Source organism: Hibiscus syriacus, unplaced genomic scaffold, assembly GCF_006381635.1.
Source record: "Hibiscus syriacus cultivar Baekdansim isolate YM2019G1 unplaced genomic scaffold, ASM638163v2 tig00111759_pilon, whole genome shotgun sequence".
NCBI lineage: Eukaryota > Viridiplantae > Streptophyta > Magnoliopsida > Malvales > Malvaceae > Hibiscus > Hibiscus syriacus.
In genome coordinates, this window is record NW_024063171.1 from 80178 (window position 1) to 103185 (window position 23008).

At 34.4% G+C, this 23008-nt stretch overlaps 1 protein-coding gene and 1 pseudogene across 1 annotated transcript; both read right to left on the reverse strand.

The window, feature by feature from the left end:
• Window positions 1-10998: 10998 nt before the first annotated feature.
• LOC120169395 (zinc finger protein CONSTANS-LIKE 4-like) lies at window positions 10999-12277 on the reverse strand. The gene is made up of 2 exons (XM_039177533.1): window positions 11498-12277; window positions 10999-11397 (listed from the first exon to the last, which is right to left on the reverse strand). Exons 1-2 carry the CDS (start codon window positions 12197-12199, stop codon window positions 11080-11082), a joined length of 1020 nt encoding a protein of 339 aa, XP_039033464.1. The 5' UTR covers window positions 12200-12277; the 3' UTR covers window positions 10999-11079.
• Window positions 12278-20005: 7728 nt separating this feature from the next.
• Window positions 20006-21975, reverse strand: LOC120169394 (annotated as a pseudogene).
• Between the last annotated feature and the right edge of the window lie 1033 nt (window positions 21976-23008).

Consider the following 23008-nt stretch of genomic DNA (forward strand, 5'->3'; position numbering starts at 1 on the left):
GATAATCTTCAATACTTCAGTTACCTTGTGAAAGGTTTTGAAGACAGTTGAATAACTCCCGATGGTAGTGGGTTGAAATGAATCGCCTTCGCATCACTGCTTTCATTTAATCCCATGTAGTGATACGATGTTCTCCATTGCGTCTCCTACTTGATGTCAATTTATCCCCCCATATTAGTACGTAATCCATAAACTCAAGGGCAGCAAGTTTTACCTTCTTGAGTTTGGAATAACATGGTACCCGAAGATGTACTCTACCTTTTTTTCCCTTGCTAGGTAAGCCTTGGGATCCATCTTTCCTTGGAATGATGTAATAAAAATCTTGATATTAACAAGATTATCATCCATTAATGGACGAAACCTTTGGGGACTTATACATTGAGTACACTCCTCTTCAATACGGTCAATACGTTCATGGAGAGGTTTCAACTCTTCCCTCAAAATCCTCGTTAATTCACGCACCATGGCTTGCATTTGCAGGCTTGGTTCAACGTTACATGTAACTTAAGAATTGTCTCCTGAATGATGAGACATAATTAGTAATAAAAAAATAACCTCACAAAAAAACCTCACCAAACACTCCAAGAAAAGTCACTCCCACTTTTGTTTTACTCGGGATAACTTTTACCCTTAATGACCACTCTTGCCTTTTACCACTCGTGCTTTGATTTCAAGTCCTTTTGGGAATTTCCTCAAGGCTTACAAGGTCTAGTGGACTTTGGCTGAAACAATTGTGGCTTGGTAGTAATGATAGTGAAAAACAATTGGCTACAAGGAAAAGAGATGGTAAGTAAAGCTAACAAAATTAAAAATTGAATTTAAAGATGAAGTAAATATTTTTTCCTTTAAAGATAAAAAGAATTACTCCCTCCCTCTTTAAACTTTTTTCTTTCTTTTGTTTTTTTATTTATTTTTTATTTTTTACTAACCGGGAGAGAGAAGATGAAACAATACACTTACTGAATCAGCTAGCTCTGATGCCAAATGATATGATCTCGATTATATGTTTCGAGACATATATGTGAATGCCCGATCGTAATTCTAGTAAAAAACCCCATAATGATATCTCGAACTCTGAAATTGCATAAATATAAACATAAGAAGGAAATGATATAAAATAATAATTGAAATGATGGAATGAAAAGAATGAGGAAATTGTTTGAAGGTGATGGAAGAGTGATGATTGTTGTGGTTTAATGATAATGAAAATAGATTGTGAAGTATAAATGACGTTGTCATGGCAAATGGTGTTGTCGTGGTAAGTGTTGTAAGGTTAAAGCGGATTGTGACCCGTTAGCTATTTGGAGCTAAGAACCAACAATATAAAAAGATGAATCAAAATGGTAGGGTATGGAATGTGACCCACTAGCTATAGATGAGCTAGGAACCAACACTATAACAAAAGGAAATGGATGAAGACTACAAGACTATTTTGAAGCCAATAAAGTTCTACAAGAGAACAAGAATGAAAGCAACCTCTCAAAGATGTTTTATATATTCAAATGTGTGTGTACAAATGATCCCAAAGGTGCCTATTTATAGTGTTTCTAAGCAGCATATGAAAAGACTCAAAAGATGAAAACATTCTCATCAATTTAGAAATAAAATGCACTTGAATGCTTTGTCTTCTTATCTTTAAGGTTGACCGAATATTCTAGATCATTTTGAGGATGAATCTAGACAATTTGAATCTGAATTTGGCCTTAATTTCGTCCAGGGGTGGAAGACCCTTGCTATTCCATGCTGAAAATTATCTTAACAAGTGAATTAAATCACCCTACATTGCATGCTCCCTTGAAGAATATGAACATCCCTTGAATTTAGATGATAACAATCAACTTTGAATGAATTGAATGGGTGAATTAAGAGTCCTTCAATGGCTTGTCACTTGGATGAAGTTGAAAAGACTCTCCATTGGCTCAAACTCATCCAAATCATCCATGCATAAAATTCCCGTAACAAAATTCCAGCCTGCACTGTCTTCAATAAATCGATCATATCTCAAGCTTCTGATATCAGATTAAGGTGATTCAAAAGGCATTGGAAAGCTAAGAGATAGCGGAATAATTTCCAATTGATTTCTAGAACCAAAAACATATGTATCGCATCCAGAATTGGAAGACATTCTGACTGACATTCTTGCATATGATGAAACCATTCAACTTCTTTCATGCACCTAGACACAAAGGTGAATATTTAATTGAAAACATGCATGAAACAATTAAGAGTTAATTTAATAAACGAACTAGTTTAATTAATGAACTAGATGATTTAAATGCAATACATGCTTGAATGAACAACACACTTATTAAATGCAATGAATGTTATGCAAACTTTAAATTCTCATGAAAATTCATGCATAAACAACGTAAAATGTTCCTCCCTTATTATTCAATCTTCATCATGTTCCAAACTTGATGTAAACATACTCTCCATGGCTGCTTGAAACTCCTTAGCCCTTGCTCGTGTAATGGGGCCACTTTTGTACTTCTCCGGGTCTTTGCTATTGGTGATCGTATCACTACTTTTGTAAAGGCAATAAATATTGAGAACATGTTCTCCTCGCACAAGAGTTGGTTAAAAGTTATGGTAGATATTCTCTCTCACCAAGATGTGTTATGAAGGATGATCTCCAAAAAGCCTTTGACTCCTAAGTTGAAATTTTTGGTTTGTTGTTTGGAGGGGTTGAAGATGTATGTACAGTTCAGAAGATGGATTATGGCTTGTATAAAAATTTTAGATTTTTCATTGCATTTAATGGTAGTTTGGTGGGGTTATTCAAGGCTGAAAAGAGATCAGATAAGGGGATCCACTTTTCCTTTATTTTTTTGTTCTAGCTTTGAATGTTCTTTCAAGATTGTTTCATGTTGTTTCTAATAAGAAGATCTTCCAGTATCATCTTAAGTGTAGGAAATTGAGTCTAACTCATCTATGCTTTTCATATGATTTACTAATTTCTTGCAAAGGGTCTTTGGAATCCATCTTAAGAGTTAAGTTTATTTTGGAGAAATTCTGTGAGTTTTCTGGATTAAAACTCAATGCCTTAAAGTCTAATATTTTTATTTCTAGTATGACTATTGATTAGATGGCTCTGATGCATGAGGCAATTGGTTTTAAGTTGGGAAGGCTTCATGTCAGATATATTGGGATCCTCATTATCCTTAGGAAATTTACAAAGAATGAATGCTAACTTGGTGGAAATTATTAAAGCTAGATTGGGGCTCTTGTTTAATAAATGGCTAAGTTACGTTGATAGATTGCAGTTGGTTAGTGTTATATTATTTAGCATTGTTAACTTTTGGTGCAGTCAATTATATTACCAGTTGCTGTGATTAAAAGAATTGATCAGTTCTGTGCTAAGTTCTTTTGGAAATGGGGTAATGTGCCTGCTAAGGGGGTCAGGGTGAATTGGAAGAGTATTTGTGCCCTTAAGTCTAAGGGTGGATTAGAAATTAAGAACTTGATGAGTTGGAATAGGGCTTGTGTGTTGCTTCTAATGAAGAACTTACTTCTTGGATAAGGTTCATTTTGGGTGGCTTGGGTTAGAACATATGTCTTTAAAGGCATTGAGTTTTGGCTTGTTCTGTAACATCCTCAATACCGTGTTAATGACCAAATTGTAATATTTCAGGATTTGGTGATTAAAATGGAATAGTTGAAAAGTTCAATGATTTATTTGGAAATATTACCTTAAAGATGCTAGTAATTATAAAAGGTATTAAAGGGCAAAAGGTCATTTGACTAAGAAATGAATTAAAAACGGGATATGGTAAGGATATATACACGTGGGAAGGAGAGATTTCTCCAGAGCTTTCTTCTTTCTTCTTCTTCTTCATACGTGAAAGAGAGCCAAGCAAAGGTAAGCTTTCTGATCTGTTAATTATTTGTTAATTTAAGGTTTGGGTTTTGATCGTTAGATGATAACTAAGCTTAAGAAAAGCTTAAGTTATCTTAAAATCAAATGATAAAAGAGTTGGGGAAGATTAAAGATTTGGAGTTCTTGAATGAAATTTTGATATAGAGTTGATAATTAGAATTAGAAGTTGGATTTGACTTGTCATCAATCTAGTTAAGACATATGAAGTGTTAGAAGTGGAATTAAATCATGTTGCAAAGTTGGTATAATTCTTGAATCTCATAAGGAGGATAGGATTTTAGGGTTTAAGATGAAATAAATGAGTATAGATTAGTTTAAATAGGTGTATAAGAGTTAAGAATAGAAAAATGGATGAATTATGAAGAGTTGAGAGAATAAAAAAGGGATTTTCGTGCTCAAAGTATTATTTCTGGGTTGTGTGCATCGATGCATCTTCAATGTGCATCGATGCACTCTCAAATAAATGAACATCGAATGCAATTAGTGCATCGATGCATAAGGAGTGCATCGATGCATAAGGAGTGCATCGATGTACCTGCTTGAAATGCAAACATCGAATAGGATTTATACACCGATGCATGGATAGTGCATCGATACACCTGTCCAGGGATGCATCGATACATGGTGTAGTGCATCGATGCATGCCTTCATTAAAAGTTAAAAATGACTTTCTTCTAGCCTATGAAGTGATAGCTTAGAATATATCAATTAGTATATTGATATTTATCAATGTGTTATTATTATGTATATATAGAATGAAAGCTTGTTCGGAACAATTGAAGAATTAGAATCAAACCAAAGCAAGCAAGGCTAAGGTGAGTGCAATTTTATTGTACTTATGTTATCGAATAAGCATTGGCTTGCGATGAGCCAGTGACGGAGTTACTATGGTAATAAGTAACTCGTCAAATGTTATTTGATTTCTGAATTCTATGTATACATGAGTATATGTGACATGATATATGATACTAAACTACAGGAATATATGAGAATATTGTATCAGTGGAATGATAGGTTTGACATGTTAATTTATGTGATACGTGTTTAAATGATCACAAGACATGAGTTATATAAAAGAGAAAGTATATGTGATACGTGAAAGTGAATCATATGTTTACATGAAAAGTAACATTAAAAGTAAACCATGTGACTATATGCACATGTGATATGTGACAGAAGAAAAGTAATACGTGATCCTAAGAGCAATGAAAGTGTATAAATGACAAATGCCCATGTTATGTGTATTGAGAGCTAGAGGTATAGTTGGCATGCCAAGAGTCGAGGGTTTACCTATGTTCTAAGGAACATATGGACAATTTATCGAGGATCTTTATGACCTCTGGATAGTTATCGAGGATCTTTATGACCTCTGAATAGTTACCGAGGATCTTTATGACCTCTGGATAGGTCCTTTGGGATATTTATACGAGTTGTGGTGACAGCATAGTGGTGCACAACCTCAATAGACTCACGTATCTACAGTTATCACATGTGTACCATGGGCTAATAAAGAGATAATATTAATAAACTGAATATGATGATATGTTTGTTTCCTTGTGAAATGTTATGTGTGATATATGATAGGTATATAAAAGATCATAGGAATAAGAGGTAAGAGATATGAATGATAATGATATATATGTATGTAAGTAATTGTTACATATAAAAGTATATGAGTTGTGTGAAATGATGGTAATAATTGTTTATGTATGATTGCTAGTTAAAGTTACATTATATGTTTATTGCCTCACTAAGTCTGTGACTTAGCGTGTAAGTGATTTACACGTAGGTACCAAGAATCGGGAAGAACCGAAATAGGAGCGGCAAGAACAATAACACTGCTAGAAGATCATATCAGAAGTAACATATAAAGTATGTCTTTTGTCGTGTATAGTGTTGGCATCGTGTATAGTGTTGGCATGTAAGAAAAGTTTTAGTTACAAATGCTCTGATCAGTTTTGTCTTGTTTTGGTTAACTCGTGTACAGTAAAAATGTTATTTTAATAAAAGTTTTAAATTTCCTTGGTTTTCGTCAAAAGTTAAAGTTTGAAAAGTCAATATGACACCTCAGACTTGTATCCGGGTCGAATATGGGTTAAGGGTGTTACATGTTCATAGTAAGCCTTACTTCAGTTAGAGTCTGAGGAAAATTACGAGGAAAAGGAAAGAGGTTCAATTCTTGTTTTATGAGGTTATTAACTGAGAAAAAGTTAATGTTAGATGGATATGGAATGAGATCAGGGAGAATAATGATAAAGATGTGTGGAAGAAACTCATTTAGTTCCTTATGAATGTTTCCAAGTACTTGCTCATCGCTTGGATGACAATTCTTGATAGACTGCCCACTGTTGATGGGTTGTCTACAATGAGGATTATGGTTGATGGGAGCTACAAGAATTGTGGTGTGATGCCGAATGCTTGAAACCATATATTTTTTTCGAGTGTTCCTTCTCGGGGGCAGTTTGGGAGGTTATCCTCCATTTGTACAAAGTTGATAGGGATGTGGGGAGCTGGGAAGAAGAGATGAATTGGGCTATTACTCGATTCAAAGGAAAATCTTTTACTATCTATATTCTTAGAATAGCTTGGTGTGCTTACATACACTATATATGAGAAGAAAGAAATTATAGCAATTTAGGGCAAAAATAAAAGCATTGGAGATATTGTTGAATGTAATAAGGGGATTGTTAGGGTAAAGGTGCTTAGGAAAGTTATTAAGAGTGATTAAGTGTTAATCATGATTTTTGTATAGCTCAGGGGTCCAACTTCCCATGGGCTGTTAATTTGTGTTGTGTTGATTTGTAACAACGTGCTTGCTGCTTGGATAATAAATTGAGCAACTTATACAAAAAAAATAATATTTATAATATATTTTTTAAATTATTACTTAAACTAAAAAAATAATGTATGTTTAATTCTATATGATATTTGAAGAACAAAACAAATTATGCCATATAATACTTAATGATTTAAGTATTTAATCAATCAATGCGACATTAATAATTTTATTGATTATTTAAGTTACGTGTCAATACTTGTATAAATGATATATAAGTGAAGTTTAACACTAATTTTAGAAAAATATCAAATTTGAAAATCAATATGTGCAATAAAATCACAAAAAAATCAATGTTTTGCCTAATTAAGTGTTCAAAGTACTAAAATTTCGTTGAATGTCAATCTTAGATTTATCTATTGTTTTATATTTATTACTGTCTTGCATGTGTTAACTTTAATGGATTTAAAAACAACCTTATCTGTTATATAGTTGCTGCTTTTTATGTAATTATCATTATTCATCATCTACTTTAATGTTTGCAATAAATATCAATACTTTCCATTCATGTGATAAATAGCTTTTACTTTAAAGCATTGACGCGTGAATAATTCATGTCCATGCATTTTCATGTTGAGATGGACAGCCATGCTTTCACATTATTATTTGTAAATGAAAAATAAATGTTTTATATAAAAATATATTTTGCTTAAATAAATTATTATTGATAGAATAATAAGAAAATTTTAACTCTTCAAAAATTAAGAAAAGTAAACGTGTACGTTACGTTTGTTAAAGCTTTCTAAAAACAATTTTAGTTAAAAAAAAGTTCGTTTTGATTTTAAAATTAATATCAAAAGAGTAAAAAATGTAAAAGAATACGGTGAAAACGGTGATTTCAAATCTACCACAAAGCTAAGATTTTTTATTTTCAATTTTGCGTTTAGAATCAAATTATTATTTTACCCTTACTAATGCATGGACTCCATTCAATTATGTATGTACAATTTATTTTAATAATTTAATATTAATATCTATAAAAAATCATTTATTGCTTTTAATAATTTATTTTAAAGTAAATAAAATTTATGATTTATATATTAAAATATTAATAGTGAGTTATATAAAATATATTTTATTATAATTATATTTTTATTTGTATTTTTTATATTTTTGTTATAGTTTTAATTGATGTATTTCATATTTGAAGTTGTTGGGCTGAGTGTGGACCTTATTGGGTTTAGATTGAGCTTATTTGTCGATGAAATTGGATTTTTGCTTAGTAGAAAGATGTTGAAAGACTAAATGAGTAATTTCACCTTTTTAGAAATGAAGGCTTTTTATTCTTTTTTCATTCCTTTATTCTCTTTTTTCTTCCTTTATTCTCATCATCACTATATCATCTTTCTTCTTTAAGTTCATAACAAAAAGGTAAGTGTTTGAGCATTTTTCATACTTCAAATTCGTTCTTAATCCCTTCAGCAACATCATTTTTAATGATTCAAAGCCTTGGGCTCTTTGTTTGCAAGAAAAGTGGGGGTTTTATCATCCAAATCTTAGTGGAGAGTGAATTCTAGCTAAAAGAGCTTCATTTCTAGATTCCTTGACTAAGGTAGTGTATTTTTATTCCTCTGGAGTGTTAAGGCTTTTATAAATATAAAGAATTTGCTAAGATTTGGATATTTGAGCACTTTAGGATTTATCTTTGAATTCATGATTAAATCACATTTTAGGTGTAAAGAAGGTGTTTTATGACACTTTAATATATAAGTAACCTCCTAAACCTTTAGCACATAATTAGGAATTAAAATAAGACAATTAAGATAATTTTTAGGTGTTTTGCAAGCCTAAACAAGTCATTTATGGGTTCAAGTAATGATATAGGATGGATTTGGATGAATTTTGGGGATTTTCATTTGGAATTATCGATACTGCTGAGGAGAGTATTGATACTGCCCCTACAATATCAATACTCAGGGTAACAATATCGATATTGGGCCTAAATTTCAACAACATAATGCATTTTTGGTATCGATACTCATAGGGGTATCGATACTTGACCCTAAGGTATCGATACTACAAGTAGAGTATCGATATTACCCATCTTGGATGGTTATATTTGACCTCTTTAAGGCCCGTAAGAGCGAATGATGACCCGTAAAGGTAGAACTTAGTCCGTAAGGGACGTAAATGGCCAAAGGGGGCCATAAACACTCATAGGAGTGGATTACAACTGAAGTAACTATAGTAGGCGTAATGCGTTCAAGTTTCTTCAACCGAGCACGTAGTGAGTATCTAAGAATGAAGTACCATTGTAGAGGATGTACTTTTGTCCCTCTAAATTGAGGGTGATTGAGGGAAAGCGTAGTAAGAGTGAGTAGAGTATCCCTACTCAGTGTTGAACTTGAGTTAGGTATCGTGCTAGCAAATAGTACAGCTAGTGAACAATAATTATAGTGGTCGTCATAGAATCACGAAATACGTAGAGACTTCTCTAAAGGAAGAGAATGACTAAAACACCCTTAAGTAATGAACGACCAGAATAGAGCAACTTAATAAATAAAAATAGTAACAAACTAATAAATCCTTCTGTAATATTCTAGAAGAGGAACCAATGAGATAGTAGCTAGTGAGAGGGTGGCCTCACTTTAGTAGACCTAACTATGTTAGGGTTTAACTAGGCTACCTTATTTGCCCTAGTGGGGCATTGTCAATGCGTGAGGCACTTTAGTGGCTAATTAGGGCGTGAGGCCCAAACACTCAAACGAGGAATGGGTTAGCGATGTTAGTGTTGTATGTTTATCATTGACCTACTACTTAGTATCAGAACTTTATCATGTTTATGTTTATAAGACTCATAATGCTACTCTAGATTAGCGATTATGTTGGTGGGCTTTGTAAGCTCGGTGTTCGGATATTTTTCGTTTGCAGGTTGTTAGCTTGATTCGTTCGTGGAGCACAATCGCTGCAGGACTTCCAGCATTTCCTTCAGAGTACTATACTATAGCTTTAGTGGGCATGTGTATTCAGAGAACCCTACTTATGTATTTGTTTTATCAAACGTTGAGTTGTATTATTTGTTTAAAACTATGTGTCACGGAGCTCTGGTTTATAAAATGTTTTTATAACTATTATTTAAGTTTTATGATATCATTCATTATGTTTGAAACGAAAATGAACAACTTTTGAAAAATCAGGGGTTGTCTCGGCAACCCAATGTGACATTTTAGGCCCAAATACATCCCTATTATTTTGGAAAAATTGTTACATTTAATTTAATATGTTAAGAGAAAAAGAAAAAAATAAAAAATTTGCATACCCATTATTTTTAATAAAAGAAAATTAAAAATTTAGACACAATTAAATTTCTGGATATGCCACTGATTTCGTCAACCACGGTTTTAGTCATCTACCCGTCAAGCGTACAACTATCCATAACGGTCTTTACGATGTTTTTTGTTCTTATATCATTCTTAATCTGTAATTTAATCAACATAATTTAATTTCATATAATTTAATTTTGAGTAGAGTACATATATAATTACCGACCGTAAGATACTATTTTATTGAATCTCTGATTAATAAAAGTTAAAAGATGGTCCCCAATTATAGGATGTTATTTTGTTAAGTCCATCGACTATTAAAAGTTACAAAATGGTCACCGACTATTCATATGTTCTAAATTCATCCCTTTATGTTAAAAAAATTGGCAGTCTTCTAAGTTAGACGTTAGTTAATCTACTGACTGAGATATGATAAAATTTGTTCTCATATCTGTTTGAATTATATAGTCGATTAAGATTCTAAGATCATATTTTATCATATCCTAGTCAGCATGTTAACGTTCAACTCAAATGACTATCAATTTTTGACGAAAAATAATAAGTTTGAAACATATGAATAATCAGGTGACCATTTTATAAATTTTAATAATCAGAGAGCTTATAATCAAGGGATCATGAATATGAAGGGTATGAACGTTTAATATCAAATTATTGAGAGTTATCTTTGAACTATACTACTTTATATTTACCATAAATTAATAAAAAAATATTTTAAGTGAGGATAAACTAATGGCATTATACAAATATTATGCCAAATTAATATACAATAATAAGACCTCAAACTTGTGCAGAGTGAAGGTACAAAACCATAACTTATCCTATAATCATGAATACTATAAACATGACACATTCCGGAATCAACAGTCCAGATTCTGTAGTTATTTGGATTACAGATAACAGTACTTTCTTCTCTCTTCACTTATTGCATACTGAACAAAGACAGTAATTTAGTGAGGAGTGAAGTAAATGGGGAAAAAAGAAAAGGAAAGAAAGAAAACACGTGAAAATTAAAATTCCGAAATTCATAGTAAAATATTATTACAGGCTACCCTAAAGGTGATGGGAGTAGGAGGAGGCTAATTTCAAAACGACGGAACGACGCCGAATCCATACATGTTACCGCCATCGACTTCGATATCACTGCGTTTTGCGAACCTCCCTTTAATCCTCGGCCGCACCTCCGCGTAAGCTTTTCTCGAGGCGTAACGTATCGTCTTCTCGAATTTCCTGTTCTTTCTCTTCTCTCTGTACCTCAACACCCTCGCCTCTCTCTCTGCCGATGAAAGTTGCACCACCGCCTGATGGGTTGATTCCGTCGACCCTTTCACGCACGGGACTGATAAATCCGTCATTGCACTACCATCTGGTACCACCCCAACATCCAACGATGACGATGATACCTACAAAAAGTCAAAAACAATAACATGGTTAAATTTTGAAAATTTACTATGGAAAAATACCTGGTAGTGGTACTAGTATCTGCTTTTGTTTAATTCCTACACTGTAGCTAAGGCAGTGAGGGTTGTGGTTGTAGTTGTAGTTGTAGCCATAAGGGAAGGCTTTGGGTGTGGTGAACTCCAAGTCGAAACAGTGATCGTTAACGAGCGGAGCTTGGACGGTTTTGTTTTGGACAGGAACAACGCCGTCAGTAGCAGAGCTGTTCTGCTCCTGGTCATGGTCTTGTGTTTCCATTTTCGGATCCACATGTCCGTAATCCAGATCCAGATACGGATCCATCTCGGAAAATACGTACTGTCCTGCGTTCACGTCCGGGCTCTCGATAGCCTTAGGGTTGGGAAGCAGCCACGATGCGGCCTCCGCTTCTTCTTCCCTGCTGCTTTCGTCAGCGCCACCATCGACGTCGGTGAAGTAACGGTCGTCGAGGAAGTTAAACGCCGTGTTGGGCTTGACAGAACCATAGAAGGGAGCCAACGGAACGCGCTCGTGGCGGCGAGCGAGAGGGTTAGCCGAGTGGATGTCTCGGTCGCAAGTGACGCAGAGAGCGGCTGCATCGGCCTTGCAGGTGACATGAGCCGGCGCTTGTTCGCACACTTCACAGACCAAGACTCGAGCGTGGCGGGATGCGAGCTTGTTGGCGGCGTGGACTTTGGAGTCGCAGTTGGAGCAGAGGAAGGCCGAGTCAGAGCGGCAGAAGAGAGTGGCCGTCGCTGATTTGCACGAGTCGCACAACTTGGACGCCATTTCAACAAGGAATTTGCCTCTCTGCTCTTCCGTCTGAATTCTGAAAGGTGAGTTTGAGGCTTGGTTTCTGTTATGATTGAAGCTTCGATCAAGTTGGTCGATGATGGTGCGGTGTGGGGCAGGGGAGATCTGGATACAGCCAATGGAAGTGTGACACGTGTAAGAGGCTTAGCCAAATAGGAGGATTTTATTACGGCTGAAAAATGGAGGGTGGAGAGGCGAGATCCGTTCAGCGAGAAAGGGCCCTTTTTTATGTTTTTGCCTTTTCGGTTATTGCGTGGGGCGTGGTTATCAGTAATGAAGAAAATAACAGCAAATTGACTGCTTGTCTTTTCGATCTTTGGATCGGATTGCTTCCATGTGTCACTTTCGAGTGTGCACTATTTATGTAGTTTTTGATTTAGATCAGTGGAAATTTAAATCCTGAGATTTTTTTAATATAAATTGTTGTTATAGTTTAGTTCAAATAAGTTTAATTTCATTAATATATCAACCAAAAAAATAAACATTTTGTTTTGTATACTATCCAAGAAAACAGCCAAAGCTAAAAAAATGATATAGTCACTCATTTTCGTCTTGGGTTCTATTTAATACATATATAATATATAGTTTTAAAAAAATATATATGATATATAATTTTTGAAAACATTTTGAACATATATATATATATAATATAGTTTTTGAAAATATTTAAAATATAATTTTTGAAAACATTTTAAATATATATATATAATATATAATTTTAAAAACATTTTGAAAATATATGTAATATATAGTTTTTGAAAACATTTTAAAAATATATATAATATATAGTTTTTGAAAACATTTTAAAAATATATATAATATATAGTTTTGAAAGCATTTTGAAAATATATAGTATATAGTTTTAAAAAATGATATTTTTATAAAACATGTAATATATAAATTTTTATGGTTTTGAAACATATAATATATATATATATATATATATATTTATGATTTTCAAAAGCATGTAATTTTATTTTATTGGGTCCAAGTCCAAGGGTCCGAAACAAACTCAACCAAACCAATAGGCCTGACCCAACCAATCAGCCCAGCTAGGGGGCTTGACCCAGTCCAAAAGATATTAGGATTTTTGATACATGCATCACAAGGCTCACATCAAAGGAAAAAATAATAACTCTTCCTAATGATCCACTCGTCCAAGCTTTGGAAAAGAAGATCAGAACAACAGTAAACTTGCGACGACGTTTTGAATGGGATCCTGATCGTTTTTGGTCAATATGTCTTCTTGAGAAACGACCTTCTATCTTTTATCTTTCCAACGGTTCTTGAATCGCATCAATCCGATATCGGAAACTCAAGATATGACTATTTTATTGAAGACGGTGCATGCAGGAAATCCTCTACGGGATTAATACGGGATTTTGTAAATATTACGAATTTTCAATATTTATATTGATTATTTGTGATATAATTTAATATAAGATGATGAATTATCTTTTAGGATCAGATTTATTATTTTATTAGGAATTAAGGTTGGGTTAAAACAATAGTTTTAGTTATTATTATTTTATTAGGAATTAGAGTTAAGACATGTTTAGTTTATTATTATTTTATTAATTAGTTATTTAGGATCTTTAGAACTCTATATAAAGGAGGCTTCATTCAACTTTGTAATCAAGATTTCTTTGATTAATAATACAACGAGAGTTCGTTTTTGCAAGTGCTGATTGCCTTGTGCCTTCGATGCTTCTTCTCCTTGAGTTCTTTTAAGTTCTTGTGAGGGAGATTAATCTTCACACTCCAATTTGCCTTTTCATCGCGACTAGGAGGGTTGGTTAGAGCCATATTATCGTGTTTGCCTTTTCATTGCGACTAGGAGGGCTCGATATGACATTATCCATCGATTTTCCACATATCCATCCACGCCATCAATCATCTTTACCGTTCACCTTCATAAGGTAGATCTTTTGATTTCTTGATTATCTTATTTTATTTGCAATCCCTTTATCTTTTCTTTATCTTATTTTAATTTTGTTTCTTACCTTGTTTCCAGCACCTAAAAGAAACCCTAGTTTTTGCCGCCACCTTCTCTATTCATTGCCTATTGTTCTTCATCGAGTCTAGAGCCTTCTAGGTTTGATTCTTCAACAAGAGCAACGTTCATTAACCCGCCACCGCTTTCCTATCAATTGGTATCAGATTTGGGCCGATTCTTGGAAAGAAGCAAGCAATCTTGCTTGTTCTTGCACACAAAACCGTCAAGGTATCTCAACGGAGCTAGTCCAGAAAAGATTCATCGTTTCAGGTTCTTTTTATTTAATTTTAATTTAGATTCAAATCCTTCTTGTTAGTTTGCTATTTTTTAAAAAAAAAACAAAAAAAAGCCAAATTTTCAAAAAATTGCAAACGAAGGTATTTAGGGCTGATTTTCTCCAGATATCATATTCATCCTAATATAAATATCCAGTCCGAAATTCACCCAAATCATAGTTCATTAGAGCCTTCAAATACGTTCTTCAAATTTCATCGGCAGATTCAATCTAGGATCTTGTCGAATTTCTTGAAAAATCTACAAGAGGAATTTCGTGGTGAAAATTTCCAGATTACAACTTCATATATTGAAGATCATTGAAACAAAAAAGCAGAATATTTGGAGATCAACAACACCTTCGAACAAAGCGATCACGAAAAATAGATTGTTTGAGGACTCACCGTTCAACATAGTCCACTGGATACTACTGAAGGTATTTTGTTCTAAAATTTTACAGGTGGTTTCTTGACGCATCGAAAGACATTCAAGAATTTTCCCAAAATATTTGGACACCGTTAACCCCCTCAAAAACGTTGCTCAAGTTGATCCAGCGTTTTCCAGGTTTCTGGGTTGGTTCCTTTTTTTCTTTGACTCTTAGTGCTTTAGGTTCTTTTGTTTTTCCCCTGTTATTGTTCTTTTGCATTATCTAACACATTATCTTCCTTGTGTTAGTAAGACTAAAGAGTTTGCATACTTCTTCCTTCTTTGCATTCTCGTTCTCTTGGAGTCTAACCTTTGTTTGGCCTCTTAGAGCTTTTAGGTTTTTCTTATCACCTTTTCTAGTAATCAAACTCTGATACGAACTGTGAAAGACTACTTGGTAAAGTGAGTTTTAAAGAGTACAAGATCGGCTTACTTGCCTCTCGTTGTGTTACTTTCTTGGAGTTACTTGTGAGGTTTCTTGCTTTGTTGAATTTTCTTTTTTTATTTTACTTTAAAATTTTCTTTTGAGTGTTATGATTTCAGGATGGGCGACAATAACAACAAGACACTTACGACTATCTTAGCCACACTTGCACGACTCACGACTCAAGTTGAAATATTTGATAATATCGTGAGAGAAAGACAAGAACCACAACTGAATCTACCAAACCAAAATCCAAGACCAAACAATGCTAAACTTTTGGTACCCAGACGAGAACAACCACGTTTCCAATCACCCAAACTCTTTGCAAAACCAAAGTTCATGATCTCGTCTTTCAAAAGAGACAATGATCCGGATAGGTACATTGATTGGGAAGGAAAATTTGATCTCATGTTCTCATACCATGACTGCCCCCAAGCTAAACAAGTTCCCCTCATCACCATGCAATTCGAAGGATATGCTCGAACTTGGTGGATGCAAACAAGGAAAAAGATCCAGAACTTCCTTATTCCAACAATCACTTCTTGAACCGACCTCAAACAAACTATGAGGAAGCGATTCCTACCGACACATTATACACAAGAAGTTAAACTACGACTACACCGACTTCGACAAGGTAGAAGTTCAGTTGAAGACTACTACAAGGAGATGCAGTCCTTACTCAATAGGGCTAACATAACCGAAAAAGAAGAGGTCATCGTGTCAAGATTCGTCTTCGGTTTAAACTCAAACATCACTGATCTTCTTGACCTCCATAGGTACGAAAACCTTGAAGATACACTAAAGAAAGCAATGACAATCGAAGCACAAATCCAAAGGAGATCCCGATTCAGAAAACATTACGAAGGTATTTCTTCCTCTTACGAAGGTAATCCTTCAAATACTTCCTCATATTCTACTTCATCTTCTCTAAAAAAGCCAAGAGATGACAAACCTGACAAGGAGAAAGAATGACACACTTCCAGCCCCTAAAGATCAAATGATAGTTTGTAAAGAGGTAGGGAAAGAAAAAAAAGAAAAAGATGAAAAAAAGGCAAAATCAAAAGAGGTCACTAGTTACAAAAGCCAAAAGAATAATGACTCATGGGTGGTGAGTGAACCTAATTGTGAGAAGAAAAGTGTGACTCAAAATCTATGTGTGAGCACAAAAGAATTGAGAGAGAACCTTCTTTACAAACATCCTTCCATCCTTGTTCACTTTAGGGAATCAATTGTTTCGATTTCTAACATTAACAAGGATTTGCCTAGTGTGTTTTCATCTTTGTTACAGGATTTTCGAGAAGAGTTAGGTGATCCACCTAACAAATTACCACCGTAAAGAGGAAAACAACACCAAACCAATCTAATTCAAGGTTCCATCATACCTCGTCAAAATACAATATCGAAGAAACCAAAGAGTTAGATTTGTTACGAAAAGGCTACATCCAGGAAAGCTTAGTCGTGATGTCATCTTAATGACGAAACAGGATTCGAACAACTCCACAGGCTTTATAGTTCGTGCACCGGGAATCCATGTAAATGATGAGAAAGTAAAAACAACACGAGACTGGCCAACACCATCTTTCATCAGTAAGAGTTGTCGAATAGTGCTAGGTGACATTCCTGACGGGTTATCACCTGAAAGCCCTAATCACTATGCCATATCAATGAAGTGCCACCATTTACTAGAGTCCAGAGGTAAGTATTTTATTACTTATTTTAATGATATTGTAACGTACTTCTTCTCCTTTTTACATGGTAAGGCTCGTGAAGTTGTCATCCAAACTAAACACAACTCCTTTAAGTGCATAACAGACCGAGGTAAGCAAAACACAGTAGACGATGCACTACCACAAAGGTATACTCTTACCTATAAAACGCATACTACTATTCTGAGAATTGAACATATCAAAGATGTATATCACAATAACTCGGATATTTCTGATATTTCTACCCATACTTTTAAAAGTGCTTTTAATGAGCTTTATCTTGTATATGAGTTTCCTTGTCAACTAAACAGGTTCTACAGTCCACAAATCTCCTCCCGAGAATTTTTAATTCATAAACCACACTTAGGAGACTTAAGAGATTACTTTAACAAACCAGTTGACATGGTTTTTAAACACTCATTCTCGCCACACACGAATAAAACCATGGAGAAATTATATGAAGCAATCATACAGAAAGCCAACAGTGGTCGGCGCCATGTTGAATTTCAACCAAAAAATCAGATTACAAGACTTGTATGCAAAAGAGGATTTCAAGACTACAAGAAATCAGTTCCTACAAAGAAGAAACCTCGACTAAAATGCATAAAGAGACATCACATTGATCCTGGTAAATGTTTCACAAGTTTTCCTTTCAACATATCTAATTCTCTTTATTTTGGATTTTTAGATTCGAGGACGAATCCTTTTGAGGAGTAGGGGAATGATACATGCACTAAAGTCCATAATACATGCTTCTTTGGACTAATGTTTCTACTCGAACCTATTAGAAGAACAAAGTCTCGAAGATTCAAAGCATATCTACTCGATAAACATCATGTGAATGAATCATTAAACTATTCTAATGTTACTCCCTTTAATGTTTCAGATTCGAGGTCGAATCTTTTTGAAGAAAGGGAGGATGATACATACATCACAAGGCTCACATCAAAGGAAAAAATAATAACTCTTCCTAATGATCCACTCGTCCAAGCTTTGGAAAAGAAGATCAGAACAACAGCAGACTTGCGATGACGTTTTGAATGGGATCCTGATCGTTTTTGGTCAATATGTCTCTTGAGAAACGACCTTCTGTCTCTTATCTTTCCAACGGTTCTTGAATCGCATCAATCCGATATCGGGAACTCAATATATGGCTATTTTACTGAAGACGGTGCATGCAGGAAATCCTATACGGGATTAATACGAGATTTTGTAAATATTACGAATTTTCAATATTTATATTGATTATTTGTGATATAATTTAATATAAGATGATGAATTATCTTTTAGGATCAGATTTATTATTTTATTAGGAATTAAGGTTGGGTTAAAACAATAGTTTTAGTTATTATTATTTTATTAGGAATTAGAGTTAATACATGTTTAGTTTATTATTATTTTATTAATTAGTTATTTAGGACCTTTAGAACTCTATATAAAGGAGGCTTCATTCAACTTTGTAATCAAGATTTCTTTGATTAATAATACAACGAGAGTTCGTTTTTGCAAGTGCTGATTGCCTTGTGCCTTCGAAGCTTCTTCTCCTTGAGTTCTTTCAAGTTCTTGTGAGGGAAATTAATCTTCACACTCCAATTTGCCTTTTCATCGCGACTAGGAGGGTTGGTTAGAGCCATATTATCGTGTTTGCCTTTTCATTGCGACTAGGAGGGCTCAATAGGACATTATCCATCGATTTTCCACATATCCATCCATGCCATCAATCATCTTTACCGTTCACCTTCATAAGGGAGATCTTTTGATTTCTTGATTATCTTATTTTATTTGCAATCCCTTTATCTTTTCTTTATCTTATTTTAATTTTGTTTCTTACCTTGTTTCCAGCACCTAAAAGAAACCCTAAAGAACCCTAGTTATTGCCACCACCTTCCCTATTCATTGCCTATTGTTCTTCATCGAGTCTAGAGCCTTCTAGGTTTGATTCTTCAACAAGAGCAACGTTCATTAACCCGCCACCGCTTCCCTATCAGTTTTTCACATTTAGCTATAGCGCTGCAAAGGCAAGAGCCGTACGATCAAAGCACGAACGAACGACCAAAATTGAAGTAAATCAGAGGTAACAAAACCCAAAGAGATGTTGAATAAGCATAATGATTAAAATTTTACAACATAGCATCTATTGTTCCAATAAAAAATACATTTTTATTTTCTAATTAAATTTAGTTTTTATAATTTTATGTTAAGATTTAAATCATACCCTATAATCTTAAATAACGTGTGTTAAAAGTATATGAGAGTACCGTCATGTATAGGCTGACTCAAGAAGGATTTTTTTGGCCTAATAGGACAAACGATTTAATTATTTAGCTTAATATGACAAGTAGAAGTTTATTTAGGGATCTATTGCATTTGATAAAGTAACTTGGTGTTCGTCACATTGAGGTGATGAGTTCCTTAAAAAAATATCTTTTTATTTAAACTTTTTACCCTGATATGATAAAAAATTTAATATAAATTATATTTTATTAAAATTAGTCACCTCAATGTGATAAATTTGAATAAAAAATAGTTTTTATTGAAGAGTTCCATAAAAACTATAACAAATGTGGTAGATCCCAAAACAAACCTTTACCTTCCTTATTTTCCCAACTAAATTATCAGTTTGCCTTATTGAGTCAAAAAATCTGGCTCAAGAAAGCCTTTCTTGGGTCTTGGCTATTAGTCTTTTATCCTTAAATGATATGGCCTATGGGTTCAATGGGCCTACGATTTACTTCATACATGGCTTTATATTTTCCATGTTTGAATTTGCTGATGAACATTGCAATAGTTTTTTATATTTAAATCAGTTCTACATAAGGAATTGTTGCTGTATTTTTTTTTTGAAAAATAATTCAGATTGGAGTATTTGTAATTGTAGATGTGTAAACGTTGCCGATAAACTAAGAAAAATCATTAGGGTTCCAACGTATTTATTAATATCAAACAATAAATTAGTTTCAATAACCCGCTGTTATTTTCTTCCGCCAAGAGCTATATCCCATTTCTTCACAGATTTGATCATCGTAGAACATGTTGAATGCTGCAACGCAGGGCCTCCTGTAGAACTTGGTTTCCCTCCTCATAAACTCCATCTCTCTCACGTTTGTTCTAGCATGATTTCGACACTCGGGAGCTTAAATTTTTCGTCGATAAGTCGAGCAACCCACATGCTACGAAGCTTCGATGCCCGCACGTTCGAAACACTTTCCACGTAGCCTACAAACGCCATGTTCGATATCAACGGCTGGATCGTGTCCCTGAAAAACGAATCATCAGATGCCGGTTCAATTATTATTAGTCTAAAAAATCATATATGGAGTTGTCAAGCGTACCTATACAAAGCCATGATCCCATACGGATACCCAATCATACTCCGGAACGGCTCGGGTAAGAGTATCTTCAGTTTCTTCACTCCATTGTAACCGGTTGCGAGAATTACAACATCGGCCTTCGTCTCCGCATTGTCATCGAACTCGATTCCTTCTTCACAGAACCACCATTTGGAAGCTCTTTTGAATACAATGTTGCCCTTATCAGCCTCCGCGAAGAAAGTCTCCGGCACGGTGACCATCTGACACGCTGTGATATTTTCCTCAAATGGGTGGTCTGGTTTCAGTCCGTACTTGTTTAATGGAAGTTTCGAAAGCAAGAAGTACTCCATTAACTTCGAAGCCCCACGCCTCTGTCACGTAGACGCACACACAATGTAAGAAAGAAAATTGCCTAAAGAGATTCGTGTAAGAAAAGTTGAACCCATTGAGTGGTAAAAAAAATTGTTATTCTCCTAGAAATCATGAGTTCGATCAACAATTTTGTAGGGTGTGTACGTCATCTTTAACTAAAAAGGATCTTTATATATATTACTTGTAATCATCGTAAACTATTAGAAAAATAAGTTGGGCTCACCAGTGGAGATAAGGTAGCAAAGGAGGATCCTTAATATGGTTTGATTAGGTATTTCATGGAGGAACTCAGATGACCTTGTAGTGTAGAAGAGGGAAAAAAGCAAACCGAAGAGCCAATGATTTGGAGCAATCTAGTGAGGTGTCCTTACCACCATGGTGCATGGTTTCCCTTCGGCTCCTTCATGCAAATTATATTACTTAACATCAGCAAATTTGTTAATATTGAAAGTGAAAATCAAAATAAAATTTATTGGGAAATTTACCTCGGTTTGCTTGTACACACTCAACAACTAACTCAATGGCTGATTTTTTATAGCCAACAACCGCAACCATCTTCCCCTCATGTAGCTGAGAAGCAGCATTATTGTTCAGCTTGCAATAATCAATTGAATGAAGGATTTTCCCTTTAAAAATCTCCAATGCAAACAACGAAAAATTCAAAGGCATACCACTACAAATAAAAGCTAGCAGAAAAAATTCTCTCTTTATTTAAGTCAGTTCATATGCTTTTATTGCAAAAAGAAACTTGTATGCAGATTGAAAGCAATGACCTTAAGGCAGTTTGAATCGTTAGTTTGCACTGCAATCTCCCAAACGGGTTTGCCTAGCAATGGGCGATTCCAATAGTAGCCGGCATTTCCGATTAGCTCAGTTGTTTTCGAGCAACCAGAGAATCGGAGCTCGATCACTTTTGAATTGAAGTTGATGAACTTCAACACATCAAAGTGTTTAGCATATGATTCCAACTAATACAAAACCTCAAGCTTAGAAGGCAAACTTGGGTCATCTCGATTCGGCCATGGAAATTCTGCAAACTCATAATCCTTACGAGTGGATTGGAGTTTAGTAGAATTATAAGCACAGTTTTTCCATACACCTCCTATCGAAGCTGAGGCCTCGAAAACAATGGGGTTATGATGATATAGCTGTTTAGCAGCCGCGAGGCCACTAACTTCAGCTCAGATAATAGCAATTCTCGAGTTTGAGATGACTGGAGAAGGGCTTTCACAATGATTTGCCATTAAAATAAATGGGTTTTTGATCTTCATGAGAAATTGGCTAGAAAAAAATACTACTCTCTCTATCCCACTAGACGTGTCTCTTTTATACTTATATCCCACTATTTTATACCTATCAAAACAAATCTGTCAAATCTATCAATCATCTTTTAGAAATAATTTTGCAATGTCCCGAATTTCGAGTTAGTAGTTTCGATCAACCTGAAACCTGTCAGTAGAGCCTATTAGATTTTTCCAAGCCAATTTTAGACCAATTCTTAAGAATATTTGGCTTAGGTTGGCCCAATAGTTATAGGAAAGTGGTTTTTTAAAGTAAGTAAATAAGAGAATGACCTAAAGTGTAGTTTACCCTTTTGTTAAAGCTAAAATTCCCCCCTCTTTTTATATCATTTCACGAAACCAAACTCCCCTTAATATCTCACTCACTCACTCATCTTCTTCCTTCCATTAGTCTCCATTTTTTTCCTTTTAAGAGCCAAGTTTCAAGTATTCTAAACCTAGTTTGTTGTAGTCAAGGTAAAAATGTTTTCGTCCATCCTTCAAGCTTTGTTTTGCTCCAATTTCTAATTTTTAGAATTTGTTTTCAAAAATGAGTTTTATGGAAGTTAAGGGGATCCATGAATCCAAGCTTGGTTATTGTGTATTCAAGTTACCTAGAGCGTCTTAAGATTTAATCCAAGAGCCTTAGATAGTTTAGTAAACCCTTTTCTTTTCTTTTTTTAGTAAGGGAGGTGGGAGAAAACTCTAAAGCAAAAGGGAAAGAGAAATTTCCCCTTGGTTAACTTGAAAGAGTTTCTAGCAAACAAAAAGCAATGTAGTACACTATCAAGTCTTTCATACTCCTAGTGATCATTAGAAATGAGTTATAGCTTGAGAGTAAGTTATGAAGCTAAGTGTTATATGTTAATGGTATATTACATGATTTATGTTATAAGCATGATATAAAGCCTTATTTATGCTCATTGTAATCACATAAGACTTTAAAGAATATTTGAGGACCTCACTAGGGTATTTGGGATTGAAATATAACATTTTC